General features: G+C 47.5%; 1 protein-coding gene across 1 annotated transcript; it reads left to right on the forward strand.

The window, feature by feature from the left end:
• The first annotated feature begins 12156 nt into the window (after positions 1-12156).
• Positions 12157-15016, forward strand: LOC123133150 (protein Rf1, mitochondrial). The gene is made up of 2 exons (XM_044552689.1): positions 12157-12445; positions 12546-15016. The coding sequence occupies exon 2, from the start codon at positions 12591-12593 to the stop codon at positions 13566-13568; it is 978 nt and encodes a 325-aa protein (XP_044408624.1). The 5' UTR covers positions 12157-12445; positions 12546-12590; the 3' UTR covers positions 13569-15016.
• The last annotated feature ends 7897 nt before the right edge of the window (positions 15017-22913 follow it).

Genomic DNA, 22913 nt, shown 5'->3' on the forward strand with positions numbered 1-22913 from the left:
AGAGACACCAGAGATTTATTGATTGCTGCCATACCCCTCATATCCTCTCGGTACATGCAGTCCATAGCCTTCATGAAATCCACCTTGGTAATGTGCCAGCATACGGCGTAGAACCTGCCTGTAAACCCATCCGGCCCTGGTGCCTTATCCAAGGGGATGGCCTTTACCACGTTTTCCACTTCTTCTGCCGTGAACGGCTCCTCCAGGTGCGACAGATCTCTCTGTGGCAAGCCCATCTCATCAAGTTTCAAAGTATACTCCCGTTGATTACAACACCCAAAGGCCTGCCCGTAGTACGCATCCACCGCGGATGCGACCTCCTCCTGCCCCGTGTACAACCTCCCATTGTATCTAACCGAGCGCATCACTTTTTCCTTTGCCTATGACTCGCCTGCTGATGAAACAATCTTGTGTTCCCATCTCCCTCCTTTAGCTGTAACAATCTCGACCGCTGCCTTGCAATTGACCTTTCCAACGAACATAGCCCCAGGAGTTTTTGCTTCAACGTCTTCCTCAGCTCCCTTTCCTCGTCCGAAAGATTCCTCGAATCCATTGCCACATCCAGCCTTAAGATCACCTCCATGGCAATGGCAACATGCAGCTTGACATTGCCAATCCACCGATCACTCCAACTTTGCAGGGCCTTTGCCATGGCTCTCAATTTATTGTGCAGCGTGACATAGTCATTGGTAGCTGCCGGCGTTGAGTCCCATGCCTTCTGCACCGTCTCCAAAAAACCCGGCGCTCTGACCCAGAATGCTTCAAACTTGAAGCGCTTATGCATACCAATCTCCACATTCATATCCAACATAAGAGGGCAATGGTCCGAGATCGCCGTCCCAAGGGCAGAAAGGAAACATGCCGGGAACGCAGCATCCCACTCATTGGAAACAAAGACATGATCGATCTTCTCGAGGGTTGCATTCTGCCTCTCATTAGGCCACGTGTACCGGCGCCCATTGAGATACAGCTCCTTCATCTCAAGCCTATTCATCCTCGACCGAAACCTTGCCAACATCCTTCTGTTAATACGGTCATTGCTCTTGTCTTCCTGCTTTGCTATTAAGTTGAAGTCTCCCGCGATCAGCCACGGCCCTGCGTGCAACTCCCTGATGTCCGCAAGCTCTTGTAAGAACTCCACCTTTGCCCCATCCTCTTGAGGGCCATACACACATGTCATCCACCACTCCGCAGCACCCGGTGATTTTACCAATGCCGTGAGCGAGTTACTCTGGAAGTGTGGATTGGATAACCTTGTCACGGTCTCATCCCAAGCCAATAAAATTCCACCACGCGTTCCCATCGCCGGAACATAAAAAAAGTTTCCAAATTTATTCCCAAGTCATTGTTGTACAATCGATAGGGATATCTCCTGCAACTTTGTTTCCTGGAGGCAAACAATTCCCGGACTCGCCGCAACCACAACTTGGTGCACTGCATTTCTACGCGTGGGGGCATTCAACCCTCGCACGTTCCACATGATAACTTTCATGGGTAGCGCACACATCACAACGTCCTACCTGATCCACCCGCGCTCCCTACCTAAGCCACCATGGCCTCCACGGGAGCCGCCTCCAGACCAGGTGCCGCCGGCGACTCCCACCCAAACAGGGCCAGCACGGCCGCAATGTGCACATCCGACAGCGGGCGAGAGAACAACTCCATGTACATGCTGAGAGCTTCATCTGAAATGACTTCCCCCTCATGTGCCAAGCAGAGCCTTCGAATGAGCACCTGCTGAGGTTTACTTGCCCCATGCCTTGCAACCCTAGCACTCCTCCTCGGGGTGATATCCAGCTGCCTTTTCTTCCGGGGCCGCCGAGCACGCACATCCTGCGTACGTGCCTCTGGCCTCGCCAAGATGGGTGCCAACGACTTGCACATGCTCTCACACAGCCGCACTACATCCTCATGCCCAACTCCCTCCTGCTCAACCGCCTCTGGCGTGCATGGCGGCACGTCGCCTGCATGCAGCTCGTCGTCTTCCGATAAACAAACCTGGAAAAAATCCCATGCATGCACCTGGCCAACGGGCCTCTCAGCTTGTTCCACTAGCTCCGTCTCCTCCCCAGAGAAACTAACCACCGGCACAGCGCAATCCTCCATTATTAATTGACGGTCACCCAAAGCTTGCATGAGATCCGTCACCTCCAAATCCTGCTGGCAATCCACAACTTCCATCTGTCGCTCTCCCATCGTCTGCATGGCAACAGTCCCATCCTGCCTCGGTTGGCACTCATTGGAGCCGGACTGCATGCGAACAGACCTAGTATGCCACGGCTGGCAGTCATTGGGTCCCGCATCCCCAATGCTGCACTCCACTTGGCCCGACAACGAGTCAAGCCCCAGCCACGACCCAATCGGCAGTTCCACCGTGCCAACCACCACATTCCAATCATTGCGTTCTCCTACCACGGAGACACTCCGCACCGAACCCAACTGCGACTGCGGGCCCCCCGTCCGCCAACGGGGGAGCATAACTGATGGCGGCGAACCCACGTCGAAGCAACCAACCACCTGCCTATCCACACCCAAACCCGATGCACAAGACGACACCGGTTGGACCGCTCCAGAAGCCTCCACCAGGCTGTCCAGTACCACACCGGGCACTTGGCTCCCTACCGTTGGCACAACAGCCCCGACCGACAAGCACTGCTCGGCAGCAACAGATTTCGCGGCCCCATCCCCCTGCCTTATCCGCATGTCATGCTCCCTTTGGTGACGCAGCTCAGCTTTATTTTGAATGCCACGCTGACCCGCCAGGGATGGCGCCGAGGAGCTTGCCGCCGACGGCGACGACCCAGCCGGTCCACCAGCATCTCCACCATGCCCCGGATGCCCTCTGCCATCCGCCATACCCCCATCCGGAGGCGCCGGCGGGCTCGGCGGTGGCGACAACTCGGGGTCATCATCCTCATCCACCACAGGCTCAGCCAACCTGACGATCCGAATGTTGTACCACATCATGGATGCCCTCGCCGCACGCGGCCAGATCCTGCCTCTCCTCCGACGCGGCTCCTCGATGTACAGCCGACGCTGCTCCGGAATGCACTCCGGCCGATCAGTCCGCAACCACACCTTGAAGCTTGACATGTCATGCCGCCTTGCCGTGCTATCCATCACACCAACCACCAGCCCCAGGCCCTGGAGCACTGAAGATGCCGTCCGCCTCGACCACGCATGCGCCGGCACACCCACCAGCATGATCGGCGCCAGATACGACAGCGCAGCTCCGGTGGCATGCGCCTGTCTCAACCATGGACGCAGAGACAAGATGAACCCTGCCGACGACGACGGCGAAAGACCTCCTTGCCGCACCATCCTGTCACGAACACTCTGCTCCCTGCATAACACCAGAAAATCCTCCGGAAGAACGCACGAATCGACATGTCCGCCGGACCAAGCTGGAACTCCTCGTGCAGCGCGACCGCCGCTGCCGCGAGGTGCACAGCCGGCCTAGTACCCGTGACAGTCACCACTACCGCCTTGGACAACTCCTCCTCCATCAACCAAAGATCCTTTGCCTCCCCCATGTAACAGCACTCCACAGCATCCATGACCGGGCGGCGCTCCGGCACTGCCGCTCGGACCTCACCGACCGGCTCGAAGGGCACCGAGAATCTCGGACCCACCGCACTCTCCACCGAGCCCTCCCGAACCACCTGGCTCCACGGCCTGTCCGCCCTGCGTGCACCCGGCGGCGGCGGCCCCGGCGGGGGCGGCGGAAGCACCTCCGGAGCGGGAGCAGGTCTCCAATCCACATGCGGGGGAGCAAGCCGGGTGCCGGTCCCCGGCGAAGAAGAGCGCCCCACCGGCACCACCGGCGGAGGACTCCGTCGTGCCACACACTCCCGGGCGATGTGCTCGGTTCCACCACAGCGAACGCACAGCGTCTCGTTCATACAGAAGCGAGAGATATGCCCATCATCACCACAGTTGTAACAGCAGCCGTGCAGGGAGGCCGGGATGCGAGTCCTCGGCGGCCTCGAGGTGGGCAGCGGGGGCGAGATCCGCCGCCTGGACGCGGGCCGAGGCGGGGGAGAGCCCAGGCTACGGGGGCGACGGCCAGTCTTCGTCTGCCATGCCGGCTCCAAAACCGGCGCAGCCCCACCTCCAGCGCCCCCAGTACCCCCAGCTCCGCCTTGGACGATGGGGCCAAACGTCGTGCCCAGCACCTCCGGGACAACAATGGCGGAGCGGGGGCAGGCCTAGGTGGAGATAGCGAAGCTTCCAACGCCGAGGAGGACGCCGCCGAAAGAGACACCCGCGAGGCCATGGGACAGGTGGACGCCGGCGCCGGAGCGGCAACCGGCGGGGAGAGAGAGGGGGGGGGGAGGGGGGGGGTGGCCGCCGGCGCCGGAGTGGCCGCCGGCACAAAGGAGAGAGGAGAGGCGCTCAGAGAGGAGAGGCGCTCAGTTGCCTAACAATGCTCATCCTTCAACTTTCCAGTTCTGTCAAATGCTTTCCTGCTAGCCGTGCACAAAAGAGATTGCGGTAGGCAATCGATCCCCATGAGATCACTATCGTTTGTTGTGCAACTCAATTATGCTCCTCCCTTCCAGCTTGTGTGACTTGATAGCTTTCTTTGGCCACAATCACACTAGATTTCTATGTTTACTTGTGAAAACTGTGGCACTAGTACGAGTAGATTAACACGACAAGTGACATAGTAAATGGTTGTCACAAACTCCTACGCATGTCTAAGTTTTTACTTAAGTTGACCACTATTGCCTCTCGGTGATATTGGTTTTCCGGAAGGGGTGGAATTGATCTGTCATTGGGAACAATACCATAAATCAGAAATGAACCAACAGGGAAGTATAATTCCGAGAATTGTAGGATAACCAAAAAAAAAGCTCCGAGCAAAATAACAGACTCCCTTAAAATGTTTCGACAATAATGCAGAACTTTTCTTCTATTTGACCCAAAAAAGCTACCTAGAGTCCTAGAATATGGAAAAATAATGATTTCGTGTTCATAAAAAATGGATAAAAATTAGGTTGACACCAAAGCCAAATTAATTAGTCTCGGGATTACACAAAACAAGCTTTACACGGTGAAGATGGCCTATTCTAACTTGTTCTGAAGTCCTCTTCAGCTCTTTGTACAGCCGCGAGGATCCCATGGATGTGTTCTAGAGAAGTACGTGATGGTGCTAAATAGTTTGTCGGCACTGCTCGACATAAATTTTTGCTACATCTCATTCAAGCAATACATGTGAAGAAAGATCGCTCCAAATTTGACGCACACAACCGCTACGACGTACCAACTAGCTATTGGTCTATCGAAAACGATAAGTGTGAGGATGCACAATGTGTTGCTTGCTCACAGCCAGGAGCATTTAATTACTGGAATATTTAAATTCATGATGCCTCACAAGCTTAGATTTACCGCGTAGGAGTATGTGCTTTGTTGTGGGCAATTTGAAACTGTAGAAATGATTTGGCTTTTAACAGAACAACAAATATTCATATTTTGCATGTTATATTCCGAGCCATTGCGCTGACCCGTATGTGGTCGTTACTCACTCCGACGTAGGCCAGAGAGCGTTTGGTTACTGGATCTATCCGGTGAGAGATGGTAGCACGGGATATCTTCAACCGGTTTGGATGACGGTCATGTCAAAGGATAGGCGATTAGTTTTCCTATCCTTGTTATGCCAGCCGGTTGTGGCCTCTTGGCTTTTGTATTTTTGGCGTTGTGGCTCTTTGTGAGCTTGCCGTTACTTTGTTTCAGACTGTAAGATCTTGTTGAATCTATTTGCTTATTTATAAAGATGTCCGTATACATCGTTCTGATGCAGAGGCAGGGGAATCTCCCCTTTTCGAAAAAAAACAAGCTTAGACTTATATATAACGTGTGACAGTGGTGGTTGTACACATAATGGGCAATCTTCAAATGGACGAGGACATGCACACATCTACGTGCATACCTACCAGCTGTTTCTATATATGAAGTATCTCGGCAGCCATCATTATTGAGCTTAAAGTACAATATAGTAATTCCCGTGTTAATGACACATGCTATATTTGACAGAGTGGTAGACGACGTGACAACCAGAAACGATCAACATATACGCAAATGGACAGCATCCTTAGAACACGCACTGGATTATAAACTCAGAGATGACTTCTTTCACATACAGAAGGACATTGTAACGATCATCATGAAAGAAGTCGTCAAAAAGAAGGGGATGTTTCACCACAGCCCTATATCGCGAGCTGACGTCCGAACTCACATAGACCTATAATGTTTGGACCTGACACCGTTCACATACCTAGGGTGCATCCTCCCGGATCTACATGGATGGAACTTCCAGCGATTGACGATGCCGATTATGATGTGTCGGTTGAACTTGTACTGTAGCGATGAAACTTTGTGATGTCAACAGTCCTGCTGAACTTGAGTAACGCTAGTTTGTTAGTTTGGGTACGATGACTTGCGTACATCTAGTTAATTAGTTTGGGTACGATGGATCTGCATTGATTAATTATGTTTACTATATGTTGCATCTATTAGCTAACTCTTCCTTTTCGTGTTGCTCAAGTATATTATGTTGCATATTATTGTTGAATTCTCTTGATGAAGATGCATCTCTAACAGGTATATAAGTCCTTGATGGCGAAGAAGTGCCATGTCGTGTACATAGGGAGGGTTCCGGGAGTGTATGACTTGTGGCCAGAGTGTCAGGCCTAAGTGTCACGGTTCTCGGGCGACAGCCACAAAGGGTTCGATAGCAGACAAGAAGTGGACCCTAGTTACTTGAGGTTCACGCTAGCACGAGAGAGGAATCAAAACCAACGCCTCATGTACTGCATAACTCCTCTCTTACTCATAGTGATAGCTCTTCTCGTCTATATCACTGTTTAGATGGATGATGAAACATGTGTATGGGATGATGATGTAGTTGCATGTATTAGAGACATATCATAACTTGTATCGTTATTTCGAGATCGATGATGATGAGAGACATCATTTGTGTTGGATGATGATGACATGATTTGATGAGACTATTTGCATGTGTATGATATGATGAGACTATTATGTGTATAATATGACAGAGGCTATTGTATAAAACCTATTTAAAAATAATACAGAAAATGGTAACACTAGTGTGGGGTTTGTGTGTAGCAGCAACACTTCATTAGCAATAGCATGTGGTCAGCAGGAGCGCTATAGCTTTTAGCAGTAGTGAGGTTCTCCGTAACGCGCTATTGCTAAACTTAGGTAGCACTAGCGCTTGTCAGAACAGCGCTACTGCTAAAAGTTAGTTGTAGCGTCATAGCAGTAGCGCTCCCACTGGCGCTGTTGCTATGCCAAAACCCTATGCTACTGTTAGGATTTTTCCTAGTAGTGTGTGGTGCTCGTCAGCTATTATTTGACGGAATGCCTGCCATGACCGAGATGCCATCTGTTTTCCTAGACCACACACATGGGAGGACTTCTAACCGCGACACCAGTGGGATCACTCTCACGCGTGCGCCTTCCCTTCCATAGCATGCCCCGTTTGCCGTGTAGACATCCACATCTGTGGTGAGGGGGGCGTGTTTTATGGTACCCCAGGTAGACCTCATAACGGGTGACTGCAAGCTACCTGCTAAATTCCCCAAATTGTAAAATGGGAAACTTAGGGTAGTAAAACATATTGTTCGTCAAGGTTTTACCTTCGACTTCCTACACACATTTTGCAGATTCCTTCCTCATTAGATACCGGCAAGAACCACCAAGATTCTAGGCGTTTACTAACCTTGAAGATGTCTCCCTGGAGGCTCATGACACATTGATTCTCCCGTGGCTAGAATCCACCTTGAATGGAAAGATGGTTCATAACCTCGAGTCATCTGTAATCCCAAATCCACGAAATTTGGTCCCCTACACAAGGAGATCGTAGGCCATGACCAGCCCAACCTAGATACGGTCTGGATGGTGGTCTTCATCAAGCACTTCCACGATGACTTTCGTTGCCCATTGTTAGATTTTCCTACACGCCGTCCTAAAACGATATGGGATCAATGTATTACCCTAGGGAATCATGAGAGCTCATGATTCATCTGGACTCTGTGATGCGCTTTTTTTCTTCTCAAGCCCCCGAATTTCTAAATTATAGAGAATACTATTGTTTCTGTCTTGGCGGTACGCTCGGAACATATGGGCCACACCCAACATCTCAGTCGGCGGTGTAAGACAGGACCTTGACATTCACTGTGATACCCTCAATGTTACTGTTGTGGCAGCATCAAGCGACATTATAACTAGAATAAGAATAGTAAACCTGAGACCTCATAAAATTAGTATTTTTTTTATTGTGTTTACAATCTACATATAATTTGCATGGTGTACTAATTTATTATATTCATCTCTTCTGCCTTTTTTTTTGAGAAACATTCCTCTCTTCTAGCTGGTGTGATATAAGCTGGCCATGATCGATCTTAGTGGATTATGTTGTTTACCCGCAAAAAAAATATGAAACCACTATATTAATGCTGCAAAATCAAGTGGTTGGACTCATCAATTTAAGTGCGTGGACTCAATTCTCCGGCGCGTCGGAGTCCATATTTCAGGTGGTGCATGCGGCCAAACCTAGCATATTATGCTTCCAAGAAACTAAAATGAACGATGTAACGGCAGATGTGGTGTTACACTGCCTTGGCAATAAATATGAGTCTTTTTATTTCTTGCCGGCGGTAGGAACACAAGGTGGAATTCTGCTAGCTTGGGATGCCACACTGGTCTCTCTGTTACGACCTCACTATACAGACAATACCTTGACGGCTTGACAGCCTTGGTGAAACCGGGGGAAGGAAGAGAGTGGTGGATCTAGGGAGTCTATGGACCTCAACTAGACCACCAAAAGTGGAGTTCCTACATGAACTTGTGGACATTAGGGAACTCCATGCGGGACCTCGAGTGGTCATGGGAGCTTTCAACCTATTGGTTAACCTAGAAGACAAGAGCAACAATCTAATAAACAGGAGGATGATGGCGTAGTTCAGGGCAAAGTTAAATGCACTTGAGCTCAAAGATCTATATCTCAATGGTCCAAGATACACGTGGTCAAATGAGCAGGCAGAGGCGACACTTGAGAAAATTGATCACATCTTCAGTACCACATGTTGGGAGGATCTATATCCGACGTGTCAGTTAACAACATTAGGTTCTTCTGTTTTGGACCATTGCCCGTTGCAGATGGATGTGAATGTGGACCTATGTATGGGGCGGCGTTTCAAGTTTGAGTCTTTCTGGACTAAACTGGAGAACTTCTTGGACACGGTGGCTGAAGCATGGGCTTCCGTACCACATGAAGGTAACCCCTTCATGGTGCTTGACTCAAAGTTGCGAGTGACAGCCAAAAGGCTCAAACAGTGGAGCGATCGACAGATCAACAATGTCAACCTCCAAATATCAATTGCCATGGAAGTAATATTTCACTTGAAAAAAGAAATGGACATGGGAGCGCTTACACCACAAGAACATGAGCTCCGCAGGATCCTAAAAAGGAAGCTCTTGGGTCTTAGCTCCTTGGAAAGAACAGTAGCAAGACAGCGACCGCGGATACTTTACCTACGTGAGGGAGACGCTAGTACTGGGTTCTTCCACCAGCACGCACGCCATCAGCAAAGGAGGAACTAGAACACTACCATTCGGAACGGCGATGTCATAGCCACAAGTTGCGAGGAGATCATTCAGGTGGCAGACTCGTACTACACCCACGCTCTTGGAGAGATGCAACCAAGGACCCACTCTCTTGACTTGAGCTTACTTCAGCTCCCAACGCTCAACCTAGCTCATCTTGAAGAACCGTTTATTGAGGAGGAAGTAGAAAAGGTTATCAAGGCCATGCTGCCGGATAAGGCACCTGGGTCGGATGGATTCACTGGGCACTTCTACGCTACCTGCTGGCATATAATAAAAGGGGACATCGAATGCGATGGATGCTTTCTACCGTGGGGACATGAGAGGATTGCCGAGTATGAACAAAGCTATTGTATTGCTCCTTCCTAAGCAGGATGGAGCGGTGGACATCCGTGATTTCAGGCAAGTAAGCCTTGTCCACGGTACGATAAAAATCTTCGACAAGACATTGTCAAACAGACTTGCACATGACTTGCCATCGCTTGTGGGAATACATCAATGCACCTTCGTGAAGGGTAGAACACTCTATGACAACTTCATGCTCGTGCAATGCACGGCACGCCGTCTACACCCACTAAAGAAGGCCGCCATAATGTTGAAACTAGACATCTCAAAGGCGTTCGATTCAGTGCATTGACCTTTCCTCCTAGAAGTAATGCAAAGCATGGGTTTTGGGGCTAGATGGCTTGCATGGATTTGTGGACTGCTATCAACATCTTCCACGAGGATTATAGTCAACGATGCTCTGGGATGACCAATATACAATCGCAAGGGCTTGAGGCAAGGCGCCCCACTACTACCTCACGTGGAATCATGGCCCTGCTAGCAAGGAGGGGAATGAAGCACCGCCTCTCAATGTTCGCCGACGGCGTCATGATTTTCATAAAACCATATGACCAAGACCTACAACCATGCTCATCACTTTTGCGGATCTTTGGTGGAGCTTCGGGGCTGCATGTAAATCTCAACAAAAGCGCGGCCTACCCAATTTTTTGTCCCCTGGATACTTGTGAAAGAGTGGTGGCTACAATTGGCTACCTGAGTGGCACCTTTCCTTGCAAATATCTCGACTTGTCACTCAACATCCGCAAACAATCGGCTGCTCTGCTTTCGGGACTGGTAGATCAACTCGCTGCCACTTTGCCCTGATGGAAGGCGGCCAACATGCCCAATAGTGGGTGCCTCCTTTAGGTTAAATCGGTGTTGTGTGCAATCCCACTTCACGCCATGCTTGCACTGGACATTCCACAAAAGACGATCTCTGCAACGAACAAGATATGCAGGGGCTTCCTTTGGTGTGCTAGGGCGGAGGTAAATGGTGGGGAATGCTTCGTGGCTTGGGAGACGGTCTATACGCCTATGTGGGCTGGAGGTCTCGGCATCCTGAACCTCCTCAGATGGCTAAATATCATGATGCAATCAAGATGACCGTGGCTACAAAGATCTGACCCCTCTAGGCCATGGGAGGAGTTCAACATTACGATGCCAAAGGAATCGCTGTAGCTGTGCAGGGCTGCAGCCCTGTCAGACGCTGGGAATGGAAGTAATACGTTATTTTGTGAGGCTAGATGGTTGCAGGGACATCGGATACAAGAGCTTGCACCGAGCCTCTACGGGCGAGTCAGACAAACAGTACGTGGCGCGCGCACTTGTGCAACAAGGAATATCAGACAATGACTGGGCGAGAGATATTGGCCCGGTTCTCACGCCAGCCTTGCTACTGGAGTACTTTGCCCTCTGGAATGCAGTTGTGAGGGAAGTGCTACACGATGATGATCGGGAGGACTCCATTGCTTGGGCCTGGGAGACGGAAGGATGTTTCTCGACCAGATCAGCTTACACGGCAAAGTTCTGGAGCTGGGAGGTGGCTCCAACATGGACGTTCTCGTGGAAGTCCAGGGGCCCCCTATAATGTAGATTCTTCGCCTGGCTTGCTCTCCGGAACAGGTGCTGGACTTCGGACCACCTAGCTCGGAGGGGGCTAGGTCATCAAGAGGCGTGCCTATTCTGCGACCGGGAAGAGGAGACGATAAACCATCTCCTGCTAGATTGTGTGTTCACGCGCGAGGTATGGACGGTTGTTTGCCACGCTCTCGGGAAGCAAGGCTGGATACCATCAAGTTGAGAGAAGCTTCAGGAGTGGTGCCAAAGCAAGGCCTGCACCGAAATATGGAAGCACCGAAATGCGATTGTATTTGATGGTGTAGTGCCATCGATAAACCATGTATTCGATAGGATCAAAGGAGGTGGAAGCAGGCCGGGCTCATCAAAGGAGATGTTGCCTCCTTCGTGGGAGCGTTATCATTGTGGGCTACGGCGAGGAGTTAGATTAGCCAACGTACACGGGTAGAGTTGGGTTCGTGTAATATGTACACACTCATGCGTATTTGAAAAAAAATGGCAAAATTAAGTTGTAAGTGGGTGCTCCCGATTCCTACCCAAAAATAAAACAAAGACATATGGTGTGAAGTTTTTTCTTTTTCTTTTTTCAGTTAGTTCACGATACAGATACAGGTGTGCGAAGCCGCTTCTTCAGATACAGTCGTCTCAGGCCGGCGGCGGCGGCGGCGGCGGAAATATGGGAGTGGCGGCGGGCGTTGAGGCCCTCTCCTCCGCGTTAGGATAGGGGAAACCAAAGGCCAGTGAGCGTCTGGACCTGCGGCGGTGGAGGCCCTCTCCTCAGGGCCGCTGCAGCTGGCGCCCAGCGGCGGAGATCTCGTCCTCGCCCCCCTCAACGCTGACACGCTGTGGCGGAGATCTCCTGCAGTACATCGCATTACCTCCTACGGCAGTCGGCAGCTGCAGCTCGACGGTGAGCATCCTGACGACCATGGAGCATTTTTACCTCCTACAGCAGCTGCAGCTCGTCCCTATTCCTCTGCTTTCCTTCCTTTTAACCCCAGGTTCTGTAGGTGGTGAACGGCGGCGGCGAGGGATTCTTCAGGCCAGGTGGAACTATGAGCCGCCGCTTTGTCCCCGTCGACAGACGCATCTTGGAGCGGAACATCAAGGCTCGGTACCACGCCGGAGACATTGGCACCGAGGACGCACTCAACCTGTTCGACGAATTGATCCAGGTTGCTGGGCCTTCCTCGGTCCGCGCCATTAACTGCCTCCTCACCGTGGTTGGCTCTGATTGCCCTGCGCTCGGCGTCTCCCTCTTCAACCGCGTCGCAAGAACCAAGGTGCCTCCCCACAATGTCACCTATGGCATTCTAGTTGACTGCTGCTGCCGTGCTGGCCGCCTGGACCTTGGACACGCTGCCATGGGACACGTCATTAAGTTGGGATTTACAGCAGAAGCTATCGTCAATTTCAGCCACCTACTCAAGGCCATCTGTGCGGAGAAGAAGACCAGTTATGCAATGGACATTGTACTCCGGATAATGCCCGAGTTTAACTGTGTTCCGAACATTTTCTCGTATAACATTCTTTTCAAGGGTCTCTGCAACGAGAAGAGAAGCCAAGAGGCTCTCGAGCTGATTCAAATTATGGTTGAGGATGGAGGTTGCTGCCGACCTGATGTGGTGACCTATAGCACTGTAATTGATGGCTTGTTGAAAGAGGGTGAGGTGGACCAAGCTTACAGGCTATTTTCTGAAATGCTGCGTCAGGGGGTATCACCGAATATTGTGACCTGTAATTCAATCATCTCTGGCATGTGCAAGCTTCACGCGATGGACAAGGCTGAGGAGGTTCTTCAACAGATGCTTGATAGACGAATTCTGCCAGATGTTACCACATATACTAGTCTAATACATGGATATTATTCATTAGGACAGTGCGAGGAGGTGGATCGGGTTTTCAAAGAAATGCCTAGAAATGGTGTTCAACCAAATATTATAACTTATAGTATACAGATGGATTATCTTTGCAAGAATGGAAGATGCACAGAAGCTAGGAAGATTTTTGATTCCATGATCAGTTTGGGCTAAAAACCGACTGTTACTACCTACAACATTATGCTTCATGGGTATGCTATGGAAAGATCTTTTCATGATATGAATTGTCTCATTGATTTGATGGATGATAATGGTATTTCACCAGATCATTATGGATACAACATACTTATATTTGCATATGCTGAAGAAAAAATGGTTGATGAAGTAATGCATATATTTACAAAAATGCGGCAGCAAGGATTGAACCCTGATGCAGTGAGCTACGGAACAGTAATAGACTTACTTTCGAGGATTGACTGAATGGACGATGCTATGTCCCAGTTCAATCAAATGATAACTGAAGGGTTAGTTCCTGATATCATAGTTTTTAACCCTCTTATTAGGGGTTTCTGTTCTTGTGGCAAATGGGAGAAGGTTGATGAACTATTTTCTGAGATGTTGGATCGCGGCATCTGTCCCAACACAGTGTTCTTCAACACAATTATGGACGGCCTTTGCAAAAATGAAAGGGTTATGGAAGCCCAAGATCTCTTCGACCTGATGGTACACATGGGTGTGAAGCCTGATGTGTGTACTTATAACACACTGATAGGTGGATACTTGTTCATTGGTAAGATGGATGAAGTGAGGAAGTTACTTGACAATATGGTCTCAATTGGCTTGAAACCAAATGTTATTACATATAGCATACTGATTGATGGTTACTCTAAGAATGGAAGGATAGATGATGCATTGGTTGTTTCCAGGGAAATGTTGGCCGGGAAGGTTAAGCCTTGTGTTATCACTTTTAATATTATGATTGGTGCATTGCTTAAATGTGGCAGGAAGGCAGAAGCCAAAGATTTGTTTGACGGTATCTGGGCCAACGGATTAGTGCCCAATGTTATTACATATAGCTTAATGATACAAAAACTTATTGAAGAAGGTTCTCTACAAGAGTCTGATGATCTATTCCTTTCTATGGAGAAGAATGGATGTGTTGCCGATTCCGTATGCTAAATGCTATAGTTAGAAGCTTACTTCGGAAAGGGGAGGTGCCCAGGGCTGGGACTTATCTGTCTAAAATTGATGAGAGGATGTTCACCCTTGAAGCTTCCACAGCTAGCTTGTTGACTGCACTTGCTTCAGGGGGAAAGGCCAAGAATATAAGGAGTTACTCCCTGAAAACTACCACTCTTTTCTGGAACAGGACACTGGTTGAAACCTTTTCTACAGATTTTGCCTAGATGCTGTAGTGCTAATCGAGGGCTGAACTTCTCTTTAGGTTACTTCTTCCAACCTTTTCTTTTTTTAGTACGTCTGAAGTGTAATAATCATTGGAGAAACTGTAGTAAACTTTCTGACTGTCAACCTTTTCTAGAGATTTTTCAGTACTTCTTCCAACAAGCTAGTAGTAAACTTTCTGCATTTTTTTGATCCACTATATGTGTTTCATACATATGGATGGCTACTACTTCAAGGGAGTTGCACATTTGGCCTCAGCTAAGCTGCAACTTTTAATTAGTTTTGTCAGTCCTGGATTTGTCCTAATAAGTTATCCTTGGCATCTTTTGCCTTACTTTTCTGCTGTACTGATGGTCATATGCTAGATATTCAGCCCTTCATAACTTGAGTAAACTTTGGAGTAAAGCTATGGCAAGTTGGCAACCATTGCACTCCTTTAACCATGCTGTTACAGTTGGCAGCAACCATTGTACTGATCATCATGACTTTGGAGTAAACTTTGGAGTAAAGCTATGGCAAGTAGGGCACGTGCACTCGTTTAAGTTGTAGCAGTAAGTTAGTTCCTGGATTCCATTTCTCTTTTACATTATATGGGAAGCATTATGTCCTCAACTAAAATCAGTCCATTACCACTTAACATTCTATTCATCATGACTTCAAGTCCAGATTCATGGTGCCCTACATGATTACAGCGAAGGTATTAGGTGCTATTGACTGATTTTTTGTTCGGACATCACAGATTGACTGAGTTTTTTATTGTTATTAGTCCCACATGGTTAACCTTTTCCCCTTGATCTTACATGTGAATTTGAAATTTATAGTGGCACGTCGTTATCCTTCTTTGCCCTGTATATTGTTAATATCCTGGGGACGTAATGATGACTCAAACTACGCTGCCATGCAAACAGTCTGGGAGTTCCACCACGTATGTGTCCTAAAGTGTCGGAGCCCCTGTCTGCGGTGGATAATGTGGGTTTGTGCACTTCAGCGACTAAACTGTTGAGATTTCCACATGAACTTTTTATTTGCGGGCGGCAAGAGTGAAATCCTGGACTGAACGTTCATCCCTAAGTTTATTGAACTTGAACCAGTTAACTGTGTCATCCAACTTTTAATTTTCGTTTACAGATCTTTCTCATGTAGGTTCAAATTACCTGATTGCATTATTGTTCTAAGTATCAGATTACATGAATTCTACTGAAGCTGTTATGGAATTCAGTTCCAGTTATCTAGCTGCCCTAGTTGCGCACATACATTTTTCTAGAATTTTTTGGTGCTGAAATTTAAGGTTGTTAATGCGGTGAAACTTTGCTCCATGATGTTCTGTGCATCAAAGTAGAAATATTGGGTGTTCTGACATATACTGCTGAACTTAGTATGACTGAAACTGAGTCGTTGCTTGGCCAAGGAGCTGCATAATGCCCATATCCAAAGTGTGCAGCGTATATTTTGTCAGTGAGGAGGTAAGCACTATATGACAGCTTAATTAGCTTGTACTTCATTGCAACTTCTTAACGATGGTATTTGCTAACTTCATGTTCTGGAAGCTACATCCACCATCTATCTTATGGTTATAACTTGCCATCTCTTAGTACTTGGTGACTAGCTCTGCCCTATTGAACAAATCATGTTCTATTGTTTGCATCAGCATGTTTTGATACTGTTCCTTCTATTTGTGGTATGAAACTGAAGATGTTTCATCTCTCAATCATCATCAATCAGGTATTACGTTAGACCACATCCAGCAATTTGTCCCCATTTGTGAAAATGCAATCCATTTTCATATCTCTTCTGGAGTCCAAAACACAATCAAGTGGAAATTCACTACGGGCGGTAACTTGTGCCCCAACCAAAATCCTATAGTTCAGAAATTAGGGGCGCCTCTGAAGTGTAGACTTTTATCTTGGTTGATCATCTACTCATCAACAGAGGATATGGGTTGGCAGTCTAACACGCTGTGGTTGGAAAATTTTGGGTCTTTGTCTGTTTGCAAGCAAGTGGATGGCTGAGAAGAGAACAGCCGAGCAGCCGTTCGCTGCTCAGCGTGGCTCTCCCCGACCCACGTCAGCCCGAATGGCCCTCCTGCGACCGAAAAAAATCCCCTAACCTAGCCGCCACGACGACCCCCCCCCCCTCTCTCTCTCTCGCGCGCGCGACCATGGCGACAGGCCGACAGCCGTCGCCGGTCATCCTCCTCTTCCCTGTCGCAGGTCGCCGCCCCTGCTCGCCGCCAGCTGAAGTCGCGGCCGCCCCTGGCCACCTCCGGTCGAACGCACACCCGTCCTCCTCCTTTCCACTTCCTCCGTTCTGCTTCCCCTCCCTCCTCCCTGTATGCTCCTTCCTTTTTCCTTGGTTCTGCCCCTCCTTCCTCCCTCTATCAAATTTCTCCAGATCTGAAGTTTGTTTCCACCATTTTGCTAATTTGCATGACAGTTCTTCAAATTTTTATAGAGCAACAGGACATGAGTAGAAAATGACGATGCTAAGCATTGTGTTCTAATATCAAAAATCGATGTTCTGCTGGCATTCAAAGAGTGCGGTAGCTGGACATTTTCTTGGCTGAGAATTAAGATTTAAGACATGCAATGCAATGTTTTGCCTACCAAACACAGTCTTATGTTAGCATGTATCCACACATACATCCTGCCAAACAAGATGTAGTTGTATGCACTCAGCATGCTTGGATTCAACATGTCTCAGGAGGGAACAACTATGTTGATGGGAGATTGTTACCAAACACACCCTGAATGCACGGGATAGAGCAACCTGACTAAGTACAAAGGGCACGCATGTATGCGCTCAATAATGTAACACCATTGTTGCTGACGCAAGTAGTAGCAACAAGATGATGCAAATACTTGTAAGAAACTGGTCTGTTGCAAAAGAGATACACCGGCGTGCACAATGTGTTGCCTGCTCAGCAATTCCTATCATCTCAGGAACGTTGAGATTCATGATACCTTCCATGTCATGGCGATTCTACAACCAAAGTATGGTGTCAGTAGGCGTAAACAATGGCTTTCCTACAGACTAGTGGTTATGGCCGGTAGATTACTCCCTACGAGAACGAGGATAAATAGGCTAGCAGCTGCATGTATTGTATATCTCAGCAGCTGCCATATATATGGAGTTTGCAATAGGTTGTAGTAGTTGTCCAAATCAATGTACATATGTATATTTGACAAGTGACATAGCATGCAGAGTTAACAATTAGTTTCAATTTACAGGAAAATATATAGGAGGCTAATGTAAATAAATATATTAAAAAGTAGGTTCCATACAAATGCCACAAAGGGCTAATCACATAGAGCTGGACAACCAGCTACATACCAAGTTCGCTACTGGACTTCCTCGTTGTGCTATATGCATGAAGTATTAAATTAATCTCCTGCTCAAAAAAATTTCCGCCATGTACAAAGACGAGTAGACTACGTTTATATCCCTAAAAATGTGATCAGATACTCCATGCAGCCAAATTGGAGATCACCATGAAAAATGGTTTATGTGAATTTTGCTTCAGAAGTTTCAAGTTTTTATGGAAATGTTCTGCCATATTAATTCAGGTACATAGAAAAGATCGGGAAGGCCTCAGCAGCATAGTTTCAACTGGTCATTTTTTGATAAAGGGCACTTTTAGTAATTCAAAAGGTAGCATCAAGCGGATACAAAGCATCATGAGCAACACTCTGCCTCTGCATAACTACGATGCACACAGCCAAACACAAACAATCTAATAAAAGATAAATAAAAAGACCAATATATCGACAGCAATAGATACATATACGACCGACCCTATGCCTATGTCGAAGCAGTGGCAGAGCTGGGGTTCAGCCTCGACGACACGAGCAAGCTTTGTGGCCCGCTCGTGGCCCGTTCAGGACCGGACCGTACGGTCCATGCCCGGTAGAAAAACATGACGGTCCGGGCCCAGAAATATAGACCGTGAAGAGTTCGGTCCGGTCCGGTCTTTAACCGGGCCGACCGAGCGGACCGACGGTGCAAGGCCCATGAAAAGGCCATCTGGTTAGACAGACCGAGCAACCCCCCTCCCCTCGTTCCATTCCCCCTCCTCCTGGGTCGATTCCCTTCTCGCTCTCCTCACAACGCCTCCTCCTCTCCAATCCTAACCTTAACCCTAAGGCGCCCGCAGCCTCTCCCCTTCATTGACGGCGCCATCTCGTACGAGTACGAGCTGGAGGAGCACGTGTACGTCAGGGACGCAGCAAGGCCAGCACGCCATCGGTCCCGCCTTCCCTGGTTCCTCGCCGAGCGCCACGAAGAAGAGGTAACCTTGATGTAACCTGTAACCCTCGCCGAACTAAGATGATTCAGTGCTAGAGACTTAGATAGGAGATCTAGTGTTTGAACAAGAAACTTTTGTCCCACTAAGAGTTTCTGATTTTTCTGAATAAATGTAAGAGTTTCAGGAGATGTAGTGTTTCAACAACAAACTTTAGTCAGGAGATTATACTGACAAGTGACAATAGTTTCTGAAAAAATGCTTGATTGCGCACTATTGCTAGATGACCATGTTTGTTTGCACTAGTACTAGATGATTTAACATCTTTGGTCAGGAGATGTAGTTCTAGAGAGTAAACAGTATGTGCCGAACAAGTTTTCTATGCTACAACAAGAAGAAGATGAATTATTTGCACTTGATGGTTGATGTAATGACTGTGGATATTATGTGCTGTTTTTTTGTAGAGAATGGTGAAGGAGAAGGGGAATGAGAAGGGAAAGGGTGCTGGTAAGGAGAATGGAAAGGCGAAGGGTGCTCGTAAGGAGAATGGGAAGGCGAAGGCAAAGGAAAAGAGCTTGAATTACCTAATTAGGTAAGATTCGGCATTGCCTCCACCAGTTCCGAGGAAGAAGAGCAAACCTAAGGTGCAGATTAGGAAGGCGAAAGACTTTCCCAATGCCCCAATGGGAGAGTTGATTTATAGGTTAAAAAAACACCCTACGCCTCCTCCGCGTCTCCCCGACTGCACCGGTGCCGGCGTGCGTGCCGCAGAAGCCGCTGCCTCCGGCTCCGAACCGGCTTCGAGCTACCTCATGCATCTACTATTGTATGATTGCTTTACTTCATGCTTGATGTAGCCATATTTCCATATAACCCTATAGGTGTTGTTTTCCTTATTTGTGCGCTCATGTGTGTTAGGTGGTAGAGGACTAGGAGAAGGAGGAGGATGACGAGGACGAGGACATGGATGAGGACAAGGATAAGGAATATGAGGAGCAGAATCTGTTTGTGGTTCCTCCATTGCAAGCGGGTGCTGATATGTCGGATGATGATACATCAGATGGGTATAAGGATTCAGCTGATGAACTAGAAGGTGACACTATGTCCGAGGAATCACTTGTGCATGTTGTCTCTAGTGAGGAGGAGGCAAGAGAAAGGAAAAGGAAAAAGAACAAGAGGCCAAGAGCCAATGCTCCTGTTAGGATGTCATCCGATGTTTGGGCCCATTTTCACAAGGTCAGTGGAGCCATGTGAGAAGACTGGAGAGATTGTGTTGAAGGCTGTTTGTAATTATTGTATCAACAAGAAGTATGCGTATACGCAAGGTGGCAGCACCTCAACTATTGGAAGGCATCATTTAAAATGTAAGGGTTACAAGGCCAAGATGGCTAGGTATGTCATCCAAAGAACTCTTGAATTGTGCAAAATCAATGGTACAACAAGTGGTCCAATAATGCACCCCTCTATTGAGTACGACCAAGGAATCGTCAAGGAGCTCATTGCTAAGATGATACATGTGCATGAGTATTCATTTAGAATGGTTGGACATGAGTGGTTCAACATCCTAATGAAGTGCATGAATCCAAATTATAAACCCATTGGAAGGAAGGCAATATGAGCCGAGTGCATGAGGGTCTACAAGAAAGAAAAAGAGGTGCTTAAATCTGTCCTAAAGGGTGTGAGCTCCATATGTCTAACTACAGATATGTGGACAAGCAACCAAACCTTATCTTACATGTGTGTGGTTGCACACTATATAGATGTCAATTGGAAGATGCAAAACCCTGTTCTTGCTTTCATAGAGTTGGATCCTCCTCACTCTAGAAATGTAATTGCGGATGCTCTCTATGCGTGTGTGATAGAATGGAATATTGAGACCAAAATTATGTCCGTGACACTTGACAACGCTTCAAACAATGATGGTGCGGTCGATGCTTTGAAGGCCAAGTTCTCGTTTCGGAGAGGTATGCTTGTATGCCTTCTGTTTTTAGACATATGCTTGCTGTTTTTGCTCATATGCTTGTTGCTATGCTCATATAGAAGCTCTTTGTGCTCATATGTTTTATGTTTGTGCTCATATGCTTGCTGTGTTTGCTCACATGCTTGCTGTTTTTGCTCATATGCTTGTTGCTATGCTCATATAGAAGCTCTTTGTGCTCATATGTTTGATGTTTGTGCTCATATGCTTGCTGTTTTTGCTCACATGCTTGCTGTTTTTGCTCATATGCTTGTTGCTATGCTCATATAGAAGCTCTTTGTGCTCATATGTTTGATGTTTGTGCTCATATGTTTGATGTTTGTGCTCATATGCTTGCTGTTTTTGCTCACATGCTTGCTGTTTTTGCTCATATGCTTGTTGCTATGCTCATATAGAAGCTCTTTGTGCTCATATGTTTGATGTTTGTGCTCATATGCTTGCTGTTTTTGCTCACATGCTTGCTATTTTTTCTCATATGAAAGTTGTCTTTTGTAGGTAAGGACTTCGAAGGCCAATATTTTCATATCCGTTGTTGTGCACACATCCTCAACTTGGTCGTGCAAGATGGGACAGAGATCTTAGATAATTTGATAAACAACTTGAGAGAGACGGTGAAGTACTTCAAGTGGTCAACTTCTCGTCTCCATGCTTTTTGTTGCCACTTGCAAAAGCTTGGGTGTCAAAGTTAGTAATCATTTACACCTGGATTGTAAAACAAGGTGGAGTTCAACCTATAAGGTGATTAGCACTGCCCTTGCATATAAGGAAGCCTTAACCTCTCATGCTGGTTCCAATGCCAACTATGCTTGGGCGCCGAAAAACGCAGAGTGGGACATGTATGTCCTTATTTCTCCATTACTTGAGAGTTTGGCTGAGGTGACAAAAGCATTTTCAGGAAGTTTATATCCCACTTCGAACATCTTCTACCCATACATTGTTGGCGTCAAGCTTGCAATCAAACATGCAATGACTAGTGATAGTGACCACTACAAGGAAATGGGTGAAGCAATGTTGGAGAAGTTTGACAAATATTGGGAAGAAAAGAACAATGTCATGGTGATCGCAACCGTCTTTGATCCACGGTACATATGCTTGCTGTTTTTACTCCAATGGTTGTTGTTTTTTACTCATATGGTTGCTGTTTTTACTCCAATTGTTGCTGTTTTTATACTCATATGCTTGTTGTTTTTACTCGTATGCTTTCTAATTCATTCCAATGCTATCATCTCTGATCCTAGGTACAAGATGAGTTACATAGAGTGGGCCTTTGGAGAACTATATGGGGAAAGGAAGTACGAGGTCTAGGACTGAGATCAAAATCGCGGAGAAAGAGTCGGCGGCCTTGTATGACAAATGTGTTGCTCAAGATAAGCGAGCTGGAAATTGAGGAAGTTCATCTTCCTCTACAAACATTCCTAGTATCCCGGTTCAAGCTGGGTACGAGTCCTTCTTATCATCACGTTCAACAAGAATATCAAAGAGTGAGTTGAGGAACAACTTAAGAGGATGAGGTTGCCCCTCACAACAAGGCTCTTGATCTTCTTGGTTGGTGGAAAGACAATGCTCCTAGGTACCCAATTATGGCCAAGATAACCAGGAGGTTCCTTACTACCCCGGCTACCTACGTGTCTTCGGAATCTACCTTCAGCACGACCGGAAGGATTTTAGGTATGTCAACTCGTACTATTGGACTTTGGATATAAACTTGTCAACTTCTCATCCTCAAACTAGTTTGTCAACTTGTGTCGTATTAGATGACTATCGGAGTTCGTTAAAACCGGTGTTGGTGGAGGCATTAGTTTGTGGTGCAAGTTATATCAAGGGTGCTCATGTTGACTTGAATCTGGTGGTATGTTTGCCATCTTTTCCTTACCTTTTCTTTCTTTCTTTTTTGGTCTTGTTGTATGTGATATCAGCATTTGTCTAACTTCCACAC

The sequence above is a fragment of the Triticum aestivum genome, chromosome 6B, assembly GCF_018294505.1.
Source record: "Triticum aestivum cultivar Chinese Spring chromosome 6B, IWGSC CS RefSeq v2.1, whole genome shotgun sequence".
In the NCBI taxonomy this organism is placed as follows: Eukaryota; Viridiplantae; Streptophyta; class Magnoliopsida; order Poales; family Poaceae; genus Triticum; species Triticum aestivum.

Coding starts and splice junctions, on each gene's coding strand:
- LOC123133150 (XM_044552689.1), top strand. CDS start 12,591: ATGAGCCGCCGCTTTGTCCCCGTCGACAGACGCATCTTGGAGCGGAAC.